Source organism: Montipora capricornis, chromosome 6 (genome assembly GCF_036669925.1).
Source record: "Montipora capricornis isolate CH-2021 chromosome 6, ASM3666992v2, whole genome shotgun sequence".
Lineage (NCBI taxonomy): Eukaryota > Metazoa > Cnidaria > Anthozoa > Scleractinia > Acroporidae > Montipora > Montipora capricornis.
Genome location: NC_090888.1, coordinates 66890435 through 66905434, shown reverse-complemented (window position 1 = coordinate 66905434; position 15000 = coordinate 66890435). Strand labels below are relative to the sequence as shown.

Below are 15000 nucleotides of genomic sequence, written 5' to 3'. Positions count from 1 at the left end.
AAAAGGGTTACTGCACTTAAAGTAGCAACATTTGACCAGAGAAATACGTTCTGCAAGGATTTCTTCGACGGCAAATTATATTTTCCTTCAATATGTATGTATTCTTTTTGAGTTTTGAGCCTCATGACTATTAGTTATTGCCAGAGTTGACTCAATTTGTATCACTTCGGCGGCGAGACAGTAACATGTCAGTTTCATTTTGTCATTCGCATTTTCAAGTTATGCTTCAACTTTAGCTACATCTCGGCAAAATACAACAACAAATGACACGAAAGTACGACAATAAATGACACTACAATGTCCGCAAAGCGTATGCACAATTAGGTATTTTACCCCGTACCCGAATTGTTCAATTAATTTTCTCTTCAAGTTTCAACACGAGTCGGAAATGTGTAACGCCTTCCTATCAAGAAATGTAATATTTCACTCATCAGCGATTGATGATGGCTTGAAAATAAATTATTGCAAGGGACAATTTCTGCCCTCTCCAGGGGCACCCAACGAATCTGTTCCTCACATTATCTGTTCCCCAGAGGAATCTTGCTGGCTGGCAAAAATACAGGTGTTTCGATGAGCTGGCTGGGAAATTTTGTTATTGATGGAGGTTTTGCCTGGGAATTACTGACTTTTTGTAGCATTTCAACCCGAGCTGGCTGTAGAAACTCTGAAGACTGAGGACGACTAAAAAAAAAAAAAAAAGAGAACCCGTTCCCTCTCCCAGAGAGTAGTCACAAACATACGACGGCTGGTCAGAGTGATTGCGCTTGCGGAAAAAAACCTGTTTTGTCCCGATTTTGTCGCTTTTGTTCGGTCGTTTTGGATCGAGGGATTTGAAAGCGCGCAGAATTCCTGGCTGGGAAATAAATTTGATCAGCTGGCTGGGAAACCAACCAATTTTATCTAGCTGGCTGGGAAATTTCTTGTGTGTCTTGCTGGGAAAAAGGAACAGATAATGTTTTCCCAGCAACACTGAAAAACACCTGAAAATGCCTTAATAACATTTATTTTCATTAACTGGGGTATGATAATACATTTTACAACAAATTGGTCGTTGGGTGCCCCTGCCTCTCACGCGTGTTGGTATTCATTTTTATCTCCTGTGATGAATTCAGTGAAAATACCATGTAATTGAGGTTTACCTGCTGAATAAGAGACGTGATGCGCCAGTCTAGTTAAACCGCGTCGATCTGCGCTGCTTTTGCTGATAAAAGCAGAAAATCGTGACTTACATGTATCTTAAATAAATGCTACCGAGGTTTTTACCTTAAATTTCGTCGAAAATAGTCTTATGTTTACACTTAAAATCTCTCATCATTTACGAAATTTGCTGAGCTGTGGTAGCCTCGCAGTCGAATCACGACGGGCGAATCATGCACGGGCGAATCATGTTTCAAAAACCCGGGTCTATACACTGCACTGAAATCGGCTGTAACATGTGCGAAGTCAACCAGGCGTCGTAGAAGACCAATTTCATATACTGATATGAATGCTGGAGTTCTCTAATATCCACGATTGCCATTTGTAATGTTTATTGTTATGGCGATAGTTTTGATTGCTTTGAAAACTATTTCCGATTCATTTCGTGAGGTTGTTACCTGTTATACATTAAAATCTGGGTATTTTTCGGCTTAAGTGGTTTGAGTTCATGGTAAACATTCATCTGCGGATCGTCAACCACTTGGTTGTAGCAGGTGCTTTGCATCTTGATATTCGAGTAAACAAGCAAAACTTGTTTTACTTTATTTAGTACAGATTATTTCGCATTTACACTGTTTGAATTTCTTTTTGCCCGCGAGTTACTTGTTGCAGTTTTGAGAGGATTCCATTTCGATTCAATATCAGAAAGAGACATTACTGATTAAACATTGAGGAAATCGATTACTCTTTTGTGTTCTAGTCGGGTACTCCATCGGATGAAAACAATATGCGTGATAGGAAAAGAACTGTAAATCATTACTTTCAGCTGCAGCATGCCTTTTTCTAAGAAGTATACTGTATCCAAAGATTTCAAATGATTTCAAAAATGTCAAATGATTCAGTAGCGAACTGCTGGTGCCTTCCTAAGATTACAAGATGGCGGCTCTGATAAAGTTGTGTCCAGCTGGGGCCCGTTTCTCGAAAGTCCCGAAACTTTACGGGCCGTTTTTGTGTGTCACAATTCCATTTGTATCTCAAGAACGGAGAGGATTTAAGTCGTCAAACTTCACAGGCCCTTTTCTTTTGGTTACCTTAAAAACATGTCAAACGATCGGCTTTCCAAAACAAGCGATTGACAGTTTCACAAATGACTTTTCGGGCCCGAAAAGTTTTCGGGATCTGCCCCTGGCAGATGCCTAAATCCGACACAACCATTTCCCCAGAGCGTTGGCGCCCAAAATGGCAGCAAAGTTAGCCTGGGATTCGACCGTGGAGATGGCGAGATCAGATTGTTTGAGACAAAAAGCAATGCAACAAAATAACACATCGGCCTTTCCTAAAAATTAGCATTCATTTGTCAAAAGATCATTTCTTAAGCATAATTTAAATGTAAGAAAATTTATACTAACCATGTCGGGTTATTTGGGTGCATTTTTCGTAACCAAACGTTAAAAAGTTCGAAGACGAACTCCCGTGAATCAAGATTTGAAAAAAAAGTTTGTTCAACTTAAAAACAATTAATACAAAATGTATCTAGTGCATGATTAACAATTGAAAAACAAATTAATACAAAAATTAATTACATACAAATTAATACAATTGAAAAACAATTAATACAAAATATATCTAGTGCATGATTATTTCCCCTTGAACTGTATTTCGCATGATCAACGAGTTTTGTCAGCGACTCGCCGATGACAACCACCTGAAAAAAGGGCCTTAAAAAGGCCTTAAAAGGGCCTGAAAAAAGGGCCTTATTCGATGGAAATTCCAGGGCTCTGCCATGTTATGCAACTCCTCTTGAACTAAGCCCATAAAACAAAATCTTAGGCACTCTACGTGCATTAAATTGCCGTCGTCAAAATGCCCGGTTTCTGATAAATCTTTAAAAAAGCGCGTCCACCAGTCAGTGTTACTCTCTCCGCTTAGGAAGGATCACCAAGCCTCAATCATCTGGTTAGCTACAGATTTGCCGTAGATAAAGCTTTTTGCTCCTGAGAGGCGGTCCTGACAATTCCGTCTCAGTTCCACAGTCGCCTCTTACGTTACTATCCGAGGGCAGCCACCGAACTGAGGGGCACAGTCAATAAAGTATTGTACGGTTATCATCGGGTCATTGTTGGAGGGGCCAACTTCAAGCCATAATATGCGTCGGCTGTATCCGTCGACGGCACCGTGAATACAAAAGCCAAACGGTTTCAAGTTATCGTATCCGCCAAGGTCCTGCTGGTACATATTTCCGACTTTTGAATCGTTTCCTGGATCGCAGCTCCACTCTCTCTGGGTCCAGTCCCTTCACTAAACGTCGAACAGTCTCTATATCTATCACCAATCCGTCATCCTTAAGGAGACGCTGATGAATTTGTCGATACCCGATACAACTGCCGCTAGACTTTAACTCTTGGTCTATTGCATCTACAACCCTTTCAATTCGAGACTGAATCTTTTTTCGGGCTAAGTTCTTGAGATACGAGGATCCTTTAAACTCAAGCGGACACCGTGGTACAAAGCCAAAAAGGACAGAATTTCGGTGTAATTAAAATAAAGACGAAAATACTCCTTAATCAAATAGTTTTGATTGATCTTGATTGCCATTCCTCATACTTGGTAGATACTCAGGGAGAGTAGAGCTTTGTGAAATTGTTTAACAGACAGGTAGTGCTTTAAAAAAAAACACCCGCCATCTTTGCTGTTAACTTCTCAGACAAACATGCATGCTTTATGTAACCTATACTGAAACTAACTTGCAAGTTATAAGTTGCGATCGCAAGTTATAAGTTGCGACCACAAGTTATAAGTCGCGATCGCAAGTTATATCTAGCGATCGCAAGTTACGCTTTCAAGTTAGTAACTTGCGACGAGAAAATCGATGTGTCCCTTATGAGTCACCGTAGGAAATAATTAAACAATGTTTTTCTTCAAAACACAAAGAAAACCGTTCAAGGGAACTTGATAACGGAATTTATAACTCATTGAGCTCCCGACACGCGACCACAGAAATTTCTTTAGAGATCTTGGTTAGTTCCTACGAAAATCAGATTGGAAAACCCTAAAAGATTTTTGAAAAACGCTCTTTGTTCCTCAAATACTAATTCTTCGGTGTACGTTAAAGTAGTTTAAAAAATGGAAAATATCATATTGAATACAAAATTGATACAGTGACAACTAAACCATGGCTAAATTAACATGTATATTTTGACATGCATTTCACGAGTAGAATTTTAGTCTGTCCACTGTCGATGAAACTCTCGAGAAGGCCAGAGCAAGGAAGAAAGCATTGTCTTATCTCGGCTTGAAGCTTTAAACTTCTGTGAAGTCCTGGTGGTAATTATAAATTGACTGTTGACAACGGCGGTCTATATGTTAGAATTCGTTTACTCAAACCAAAGACGATTATTACAGTTCGTCGCTAAAAGATCAGAATCTCATTTTCTTGTTTACAATGTACACGATCCATCTCGATAGATCGTTTTCAGCCGTGTTCAACGATAATCCGCCGGAATTATCAGAAACAAATTTTTACTGATCTCACTCGCCAGCATCATTGGCAGTTGATTTCTTACCGCTTCGTATTACATTTTCAAAACCTTACCTCCCTTCATTTGTTTCTGACAAAAAATTCTCATTTCTAAAACACTACCCACGCAATTTCAGCTCTACTCACGACAACTGGGCAAGAAGCTAAGTACCAATATATTACTATGCATGCTCTTTACCACACACTGACTTTTCCACGTAAAGCTCAAAGCCTTTAAAGTTGATCACTTACTCTTGTAGAAGACATTTTGCCCGTTTTTCGCGCGATGTCGGGTGAAGAAAGGGCGTCGCCCACGAATCAACTGTAGCTACGAATGTTTGGGATGGTGTTGTGTTCGAAAGACTACTTATTCTTCAGGTCAGTAAATTCTCGCCGACCTGTCTGATCTAGTTGGACGTCTTGTCGAGTTTGAGGTTCCAACCGGAACCATTGCGACGAGTATAATACGTGTAAAGAGAAACAACCACAAGAAATCACGGATGTGAGTATTAGTGGGTGTTCTAACCAAAATCAAAACATCCCCTCTTGGCTCACAGTATGAAACAGCTTGAGACGAATCGAGAAAAACGAACAATTATGCTAATACTGCAGTTATCAAGGGCCCTGTGCCGTTGGAAAACAACATGTTTTTCCTCCCATCCACGGATTTACTAAGGATTAAACCGGTAGGACGCACATTTCCTGCTGCTAATGGAACGCGAACGGTTTCAACCATGAAAAACAAATCTTAGTCAATCACGGTTACCTTTTTAGCGTTTTTAATGCCTCCGTTTTGTTCCCGCGAGTACGATTGCTTAAGAAGATTTTTCTTATATAAGAGGAAGGCATGCAGAGGTGTAGTAAGACAGGACAAAAGTTAAAAATTAGTTTCGATTAAGAAGTCCGATAATCGTTCGTCACTGGGTTTTGTCAATGACGCATTAATTTCCGCTTGTTCCTGCTAAAAACGAAGCTCTTCCGTAGAGAGGTGCACTCTGGTCAAAGTGCGATGCATTATCAGCATTATGGTAACGAACCAGCAAAGATTTTGCAGAGTATATTTTTCCTGCATAATTATGCCTTTCACATGAGCCGACTTGGCCCAGTGGGTATCCCGCTGACTTTCGCATCCGATGCACCGGGCTCATATCTTGCTCTCACCAGGCACCAACTGGATTTCTGGTCTGTGTTCCGGAATGCATTTTCAGTTCCAGTTGGATTTCTTCATAAAATTTATTCTGTAAGATCCAAACGCTTGATCATTAGCGGTATTGTTTTTCTTGATTATTTTAAAATAGGAATTTCCTCGTCAGTGTTGTGCGTGCTGAATGTGGGCATGTTAGATAAATATTCAGTTTATATTATAACCAAATCAATGCGCGCGCTCTGATTAGTCAATCAGCTATGTTTTTTTGCGCCAGTAAACTCATGGAAAAATCGCGCGTCTTCTGAATTATTATATAAAAGCAATATACCACAGATTTCTATGGTTTATAGGCATGATAAACCACTTGGGATGTTGGTTGAACTCGAAGAATTCGTAAATCACTCGCCTGCAGCTCGTGATTTACGAATTCTTCTCGTGTTCTACCAACATCCCGCGTGGTTTATCAGCCTATAAACGATAGAGAATTGTGGTCTATTGCTTAAGTAATATATTCTCATTTCTTTGCTAAAGGTTCTAATGTGGTCATTTTCCATTTTAGGGCGCGTTCGATTGACCCTATTCAGGAATAAGAATACGTGGAGTGATGACTAAAAAGGTGTGTTGGGCGCGTTTCGAAGATGCAAGGATGATAAAAATATGTTTAAATAGCATTTTAGCAAATGTTTGACAATTTTAATGTGAATATCGGCAAAAACGAAGGATTTCCAACTTGTATTCCATGTATTCCTATTCCGGAATACGGTCAATCGAACGCACCCTCAGTTCAAAGTGGACAAAAATTAAAGCTGATAGCATTTTTCAAAAACTCCCCCAGAATCATCTTGTTCATTATTTAACCATAATTTCATTCGTGAGTGATTCTAAGGTTACCATTTTCGAGTTTAAATTTAAAACTATGACCATGAATAAGAATCAAGGCAGCCTTCGAAATTTTTCTGGAACGTCATTTGGGGCGCGTTCGATTGACCGTATTCCGGAATAGGAATACATGGAATAGAAGTTAGAAATCCTTCGTTTTTGCGGAGATTCATATTAATATTGTCAAACATCTGCTAAAATGCTATTTTAAACATAGCTCTATTTTCTGTGTTGCTGCAAAAAGGCCACACATCAGTGTTTTAAATCATCACTCCACGTATTCTTATTCCGGAATAGGGTCAATCGAACGCGCCCTCACGATCTTTCTTAGTAATCGGAAGTCGATCAAAACTTTCCCGAAATTGGGTCATGTAGTTCGAAAATCTCAGACATTTAATTTACCTCAAGTCGGCAGCCATAAAACATACGAAGGCCAAATTTACCATGTAAATCGACTTGATAAAGTGCGAAATGGTCGACTGCATGGCGATGACAGGATGGGAAACGGGCAAGTAAAAGAGAGATTTTTGGAGACCCTCTTACCAAGAGCTTGCAATTATCGTTCGTTTTTTTCCTTTTCCTTTCCTGTGTTCCAACATTCAGGTCCACGTTGTAGTCCACGTATAGCTGTACCCAACCCCTCCTCCGACGAGGGTAAAACCTTTTTTTCTCGGGCATTGGTACGGTTACATGGAGACTTTGCAACATGATCTCTTCTGTAAAGTAACGATTATCGTTAATTCGTAATTTGCTTGGAATTTAGAATTATCGTTAATTTAGGACACTGTGTCTCAGGGCTTGTGGTAGCAGAGAAGATAGGAAAATAAACCCGGACCTTCTGCTCTATAGGAACCGCTTCTTTCCGCTTCACCACTGAGGATCAAGCCACCGCAATCTCAAGAAAACATTCATTCAAGTCTCCGGCCCATAGAATATTGCTTCTGAAGAATTATTACACCTAAGGTAGATTAATAATTTAGGCCTAAGCTTTGACTTTAAATTGTTTAGCTTCGTCTTGCACTTTGGAACCCGACCTTTCGCTTTGTTTAATATTGTTTACTCCCGAGGGATAATACAGCATAATCAAATGGTGTTTAAAATATTGTCCCTAAGCAGCTAAGTTCGAGTCCTATGTCCATACACTTGGGTTGTCTTTCGAAAAATTTATGACCATTATCCATAATACACATCAAGCTTTCAGTCTTCTAAATTAACGATGATAGTAAATTCAGAGCAAATTACGAATTAACGATAATCTTTAATTCACGGTAGAGAATGTGTTGAGACTTTGATGAACGTGGATGATCTGAGACGGACCCTACAGATTATAGTATCTATTTTTAGCCTAGGTACAATATTATTAGCCAATTTTATTAAAATAGAATAAAGGCCAGATCGTATTTCACCGTTACAAGTAATCGGAAAAACCTTACTTTCGTTTGTATGATCATGATTTTGAATTCGGCTCAACTGAAATTCATACACTTGTGTAAAATAGTGAGTTATATTAGAGCCGTAATATTTATGATGAAACGCAAATAAACAGTGATAGTGTATACACAACTTACGGAAGGAAATGAGTGTTGAAATGAAATGCCTGAGCAATTTTCTTTCTTATCTGAACGAATCCGAGCTCAATAATGAGAACACCTGTCCAAAACAAGTAAGACGTGTGGTCAATATCAAGGAAAATACGACCGATAGCAAACTAAACAACCTATTTTGTAAAGCAGGAGTTTTAGTTCTTTTGGACTTGAAATAAGAATTGCAAAGCGGATTTCAGCAAGGACGAAAAATGCAAATAATATTTGCAAAATCCAAAAAGAAATTTCAAGCAACTAGCCTTTTGTGCAGGCATTTTTTTGTTCTTTGAATGGGTCCACGAGAAAACGATTAAAATCACTTGACACTGAAAAGGTCGTAGACATTAATTTCGGAAATGGTCCTTTGTTTCTTTGCTCCACCTCTGATCAAGTTTGATGCAATCTAGCAGAACGAGGGCGGGCATGCTGAACTTAAATAATAGATCATTACATCACTTCCACCTTACAGATTGCTGCCAAACAAAACCAACTAAGCCACCCGTTATGCAGCACGAATGAATGCATTCTAAAGTTGAAAACAAAGACTTAAAGCCAGTCTTGTTAAACGTACTCTGTTTACTTCTGGAAGTGAAATTGTTTAAGATTAAAATAGCAATGTACTACAAAGTAATAAACAAAACACTACGCCTAAAATGGGTTCTTCTGAAAACTCTTCTGCAAATATGCATGAAAATGATAAGATTAACACAGGAAGTTCGACATTTCCGGAATAAATGATTTTCAAAAGCCTCGATTCATCAGCTTACATATTAACAACGAGGGCACGATTGCTTATGTTTTCTGTGGATCGCTTTGTTAAGAGAAGAAAAGAAGTATAATTTTGGGGGTGTGTTCTTTTCGCAACCTTTCTTTGCAAATACAATGGGAAATAACACCCTGGTATTTTAAGAAGCAAGTGAAACAAATTTCTTTTGCAACGAAAAAATACAAAAATGTCTGTTCTTAGAACTAACAAAAATTGGGACTCGTCTTTCACATACCACATGGCATACCGGATCTGAAATAATGCATGTACATAAATAAAAGAAGGAAACAAGGGGAACAATAGGTAATCAGAAATTCGTAATCAGAATATAACAGTGGTTCTTTTGTCTAGCGCAAATTTAGTCCGGTAAGTGAAAGTCTACCAACAATTGATGACGCACTGAAGATATTCTTTGTGTTTTGAACTGTTCAAGTTGACTTTTGATTTCTCAATGAAGTGCTAACTCAGGATCAGTTCAGAAAAAGTGTTAATTTGGGTTTGTGTCCTTTCACTTTTAAATGAAGTTTATAACGTTCCGAATTTGCGACAACTTATTGATAGTTGCTTCAGAAATCGCTCAGTCAGTCCTCTTGAAAGGAAAGCAGCGATAAGATCTGGATCAACATAACTGGATTTGATCAAACTTTAACCGTAAGCCACCAAAAGGTAAGAGAATACCTCCAATAACTTGTTTTACACGATCCGATAGTGCAAAAAGGGTATTGAAAAAATATTTTATTTCTCAAATCCGTAACGAAATTTAAAACATTCGTCCACGTTGTGAGGAGTCCAAATAACGTATCTTCGTGATAGATACTTCAGTAAAATGTAAGCAAAAATTAAAGTACGTTATACATTGTACTGGTATATGCTTCACTACTATAGTAAGTAGCATAGCCTGGTCATGACAGTAACGCATTCCCATATTTTATGATAAGGTAATTAAAGAGTCTTGTTCTTAATGACTATGCCATTGATTTAAGTTTTAATTTGTATAATTTGCCTGTAACCCTAAATCACCTAGAGATTAATAGGATACTCGTTGAAATAAAGTTGATGAAAAGCTTTCGTTTTCATTTTGATGTATATATGGTCCTGACAAAATTTGAAAATTTGAGATGCCCTTTCTGCGTCCTCTTTAGTGCAAGAAGGCTGAGGTACTGAACAGAGAGGGTTTAAGTGAAGTGCTTCTCTTTTTGATAATAAGAAATTATGTATTCGTCAAGACTTCCTTAACAGTCCCTAATAAAAAATGGGTCATTGCCTTTGGATCTGATCTGACTTAAGCCCGATTTACACTACAGACAATTTTCGGCACGGCTCGTGTGAAATTGGCACGGGTGCCTAAAAAGAGCTCGGCAAACTTTGTTTACACTACACCATTTTTACCGTATCAAAAATACCGTGCCAAAATTTTTGGGCCCGGGTAAGTTCTCTTGTAGACATGCGCAGTTCAATTATAATCAAGAACGCCCGCGTGATTTTGGTGAAGAATGAGCAGCCATCTTGAAATATACACAAAAAACCGCTAGCCTATATGAATTAAGGCTCAAATTTGGCCTTTTAAAGTGTTTACACTACTTGTTCTATCCGAACCGTGCCTATTTTTTCAGCACCCGTACCATTTTTACCCGTGCTCGGCCCGGACTAACTCGCCGAAGGTCCCAGCACGGGTAAGAATTTTGGTTCGGCACGGATGAAATTTGGTACTGACAGGTTGTTTACACCGCAAATTTTATCCGAGCCGAAATTTTTTTTTGGGACCCGTGCCAATTTCACCCGAGCCGTGCCAAAAAATTTCAGTAGTGTAAGCCGGGCTTTAGTGCAAGTGTTACAAGCATCTGTATACTACAGAGCCTGAGGCAACTTATCGGCCCATTTAAAGAGCTAATATTAAGACCAAAAAGTTAATTTTTCTTTTTCTTTGGATTTCGAAATTATGTTAACCAAACACAAGTCACACCCACGTCTTATGCATTGGTTTCAAAAAGACTCTCGTTTATTTTCCTATTTAATTGTCCGCCATTACTAACTTTAAAATCTTGAGAGAGTCGGAACGAGGAGAAAATGACGTCAAACACCCTCCTGTTTAAGAAAATTGATGCCATGCATGTGTTCGAGGCTGAACATTGCGAACTACTGGGTTTACCACTAATTTGTGTAAGCCAATAAAGTTCTTTCTTTCTTTCGTTCTTTTAACTGAATATGCAGCACGGTAGTTTCGGGATTTCAGATTTTTAAACTCGTGTTTTGCATATATAATATGCTGTGTTTGAACGCTAAAATCTTAAGCTGGCCACAGTTGTTCAAACGATGGATCGCGCTATCCGCCGGATAAATCACTATCCAGTGGATAAGTGATGGCGACAGCAATTGCGCTAGCAGATGGATAGTCATTTTTTCCGAAAAGCCCTTTGGATAAAAATGAAAGATCAAACTTTTTCCAGTCAGATCATTATGCAAACACACTTTCAAAAACTGGAGAAAAGGGAAGTGATTCAGTTTTTTTTTATCATAGTGGTACTTTATGGACGGTGCCTACTATTGTTATTGCGCATACGTTCTGCGAATCTCGAGATACTCAGATTTCCTATGGGTGGTGCTTATTAATACAGGGATATTTTTGAGCGGTTCAAAACTATGCGGAGAAAGTAGAACTTAGCAAGTGCTCTTGGTATCCAAAAAGAAGATTCGGGGTAACCACGCATTTTTCAGAGATAATTAAAATTTGGAAAAGAATGCCTTACATTGCTTTGAATTTCAAAGCTTTTTACAAATATTGTTGTTTAGTTATCTTCGAAAAATGCGTGGTTACCCCCAATTTTCTTTTTGGATTTCAATAACACTTGTCAAGATCTGCTTTTCCCGCATATTCAGTAACCCGCGCAAAAAATACCTTTGAATTAATAAGCACCGTCCTTAGGGAACCTCCACTCCGATTAATGAATTATTTTAAACCAACAATTTAATGTTTGCAATCAAATTTGTTCGACAGTTTTCTTCGAAAATGTGTGTAGCTAAAAAAAAAAGTGAATTTCAGAATCACTTATTTTCACTTTCAAATTTCCCGAGGGCCGCCATCTTGAATATTTGTGACGTGCTATCGGGTCGCCCTTATTTTTTTCACAGGGCAACCACGACGCGTGACAATTATTCAACATGGCGGCGTCTGGGAAATTTGAAAAATAAAATAAGCTTTTTTAAAGTTAATTTATTTTGGATACAAATGCTTTCATTGGAAAAAGCAATTTTGATTGTTAAAATTATATTCTGTGGTTTAATTAAAGTTATTTTCTTGTTTTAGTGGAGGTTTCCTTTTAAGACAAAAGAAGAGATTTCCTAATAACATAATATCGACAGCGACACTACGTTTAAACGATCTGAGTCACCAATTCTGTTTTTCTTTATTATTTCTCCCGCAACTAAGATGAGAGGCTGTCATCTTTTGCTGTTGTTTCAACTCTCCTGTTTCATGAGGGCAAAATCTTTAGCCAAGCCTCGAAATGACGCAAAAGTGCAATCTAAGGAGAACAAAGAAACAAGAAAGTCATGGGCAACAACCAAGAAAGACTTCAAGGACGAGCCCAGAGCTGTTCTTGTTCTAAATCAGAAATGGCCATTCCAATCCATGGGCGATAGTTTCTTAAAGCGTGTCCGCAAGATCACCAAGATACCCACCACTACAACACAATGTAAAATATTCTGCCGAAGCGGTTACCACTTGGAAATTCTACCAAATGGTGTTGTTAGAGGTTCTGTTGATCAGGACAGTAAATACAGTGAGTACACGCGTTGTCTTGCACGCAACTAATTTTCTATAACCTTGTTAATAAGCTGCACTGAATATTAAAAAAGCCAAGACACTTCGTGGACAATTATGTGACCTCTTATCAGGTCGAATAATTCCCTTTTTGAACAGTCCCGTCAGATAATTCCAACTAACTATAGATCCTGAAGATGAGGATTGTATTGATCACTGTAAAAATTGTTATTGTCCTTAGTTTTGTTTGAGATGCAGTCTTTTGGTCCGAGTCTAGTCAAACTGATGAGCATAAATACTGGCAGATATTTGGTAATGAGAAGAGATGGGACACTTCGTGGACTGGTAAGTGACATATCTGTGAATTGAAAGATAAAATGGATAAAGCGGTTAAAGTTGGTAAAGAAATTGTGATGGTGACACAGGAATGGTTTTATCAACTGGGTTGATATGGTAAATTGGTTGGAAAGGTCTGGTTTCGCGGAAATACTGAACTTTAGCCAGGAAGACGACGAGTAAAATCGTCTGGCGTATGAACACATGTGTAGCTATAGCAGCGAGTAACTCCCATATATTCCTGTCACGGCCTTTTCACAGACCGATTTATTTTTACATTGAATTTCTCGCGAATGAGACTCCTGCAGGATCCCGATGAACAATCACAGGAAACTGACTTGACGTCATAGCGTCACCGAACCGGAACTGCCTTTGTTTTCCTAAAACAAAATAAAAATATATCCTCACAGCCGTAAAACCAGCCTTGCAGTATTATTTTGTTTTAAATATACAAATTATTTTCTCGTTAAATCTCTAAAATATCCGGCGCTTCCACTTTGTGAGGCTGGCCCTTGCATAAAAAATTGTCGACAAGTTTGTTTTCCTAACCCTAACCCTAATCCTTAGGAAACTAACTTGATGTCATAGCGTCACCGAACCGGAACTGCCTTTGTTGTTTTGCGGCAAAGAAAGTCCAAAAATAGATTGGTCTGCAAAAATGCCGTGACATAGGCTTAGTGTAGGAGTTCCTCGCTCCTATTCATGGGCTCCTGACTGGCGTTAAACAGAGTAAAATCTATGAGTGGCCTCTGGGAGTTAAAGGGCTAAGCATAGCTTAGCGACATAAGCATAAGCTGACTGCGATTGCGTATGTCACTTTCTCGTATGCTTTATATGCAATCTCGTTCCCAGAGCTCATGATCTTGTGGCCGGCCGCCAAGATACAGATTTTGCCGCTGGCTAAAAAGTTCACGGGAACTGGGAAAGAGATTGATGCTTATGTAACAAGTGTGAACTTCGTTATGCTTTTGCATATGTCAAAGTGTAAACCAGGCTTTATAGGCAAGACATCGTTGACGTCACTTATTGTTATTAATGTGCCAACCAGAGCCTTATTGGCTGTCGAAACAAAGGGTCTTTTGTTGCTGTGGTTGGCACATTTGAATAACAAAAGCAATGTTTGTAAACATACATCTTCTGTAACGATTTCACGATTATTCCAAGTCGTTCTGTGTGTATCAACATTCCCGAAATAGAAATGGTATGAACGGTGCGGATGTTTGACGAGACTGACTGGAAATTTATCATCAGGTGCTCTCGTTATTCGCTTAAAGTGGTACTATGATCAAAAAATCGTTTCCTTTTTTTCTTCTGATTTTGAAAGCGTGTTCGCTTAACACCTAACTGGCAAAATTTTGAGCTTTGAGTTTTATCCAAAGGCTTTTTATTTTGAGTGTAAGTTTTGGATTTCATGGTCCGCCATTACTCACGTTCAAAACTGGCCGATTGGACCTCAGAGGGTTGGATCTAGAGAAAATGACGTCATTTACTCACTAGCTTAAAATTTCAGCGTGTAAACGCAATTTATTATATATGCAAAACACGGGTTGAAAAGTCTGAAAGCCCGAAACTCCCGTGCTGCATATTAATTAGGCCGCGTACACACGCATTGTATTCTTACACTAGTGAGTGTTTGACGTCATTTCTCCTCGACCCAGCTCTCTCAAGATTTTGAAGTTAGTAATGGCGGACCAATAATAAGAAAATTCCAGCTAAAATAAACTGGTGTCTTTTTAAAATCAAAACTTAAAACTTGGGTGAGTTAGTCTTTAGTTAACATAGTTTTGAAATCCAAAGGAAAAACAAAATTTTTTTTTGGTCGTAGTACCACTTTAACCTCAAATCTGATCATTTCATTTCGTTGTCAGGACGGCA

At 38.6% G+C, this 15000-nt stretch overlaps 2 protein-coding genes across 3 annotated transcripts in view; one reads left to right on the top strand and one right to left on the bottom strand.

Annotated features, from left to right (window-relative positions):
• The window catches only part of LOC138050764 (fibroblast growth factor 1-like), an 11493-nt gene extending 6338 nt beyond the window's left edge, over positions 1-5155 (bottom strand). The window contains exon 1 of the mRNA XM_068897053.1: positions 4907-5155. Within this exon, the coding sequence (XP_068753154.1) occupies positions 4907-4921 (15 nt within the window). The 5' untranslated portion in view covers positions 4922-5155. The remainder of the gene's footprint in view (positions 1-4906) is intronic.
• A 4437-nt stretch (positions 5156-9592) lies between these two features.
• LOC138050763 (fibroblast growth factor 1-like) overlaps positions 9593-15000 on the top strand; it is a 6890-nt gene continuing 1482 nt past the window's right edge. The window contains exons 1-3 of one of the 2 annotated variants that reach the window (XM_068897052.1): positions 9593-9695; positions 12457-12808; positions 13031-13134. In XM_068897052.1, the coding sequence (XP_068753153.1) occupies positions 12457-12808; positions 13031-13134 (456 nt within the window). In that variant the 5' untranslated portion in view covers positions 9593-9695. Of the gene's footprint in view, positions 9696-11321; positions 12809-13030; positions 13135-15000 lie in introns of those variants that run through there. The other variant, XM_068897051.1, reaches the window with a different exon arrangement.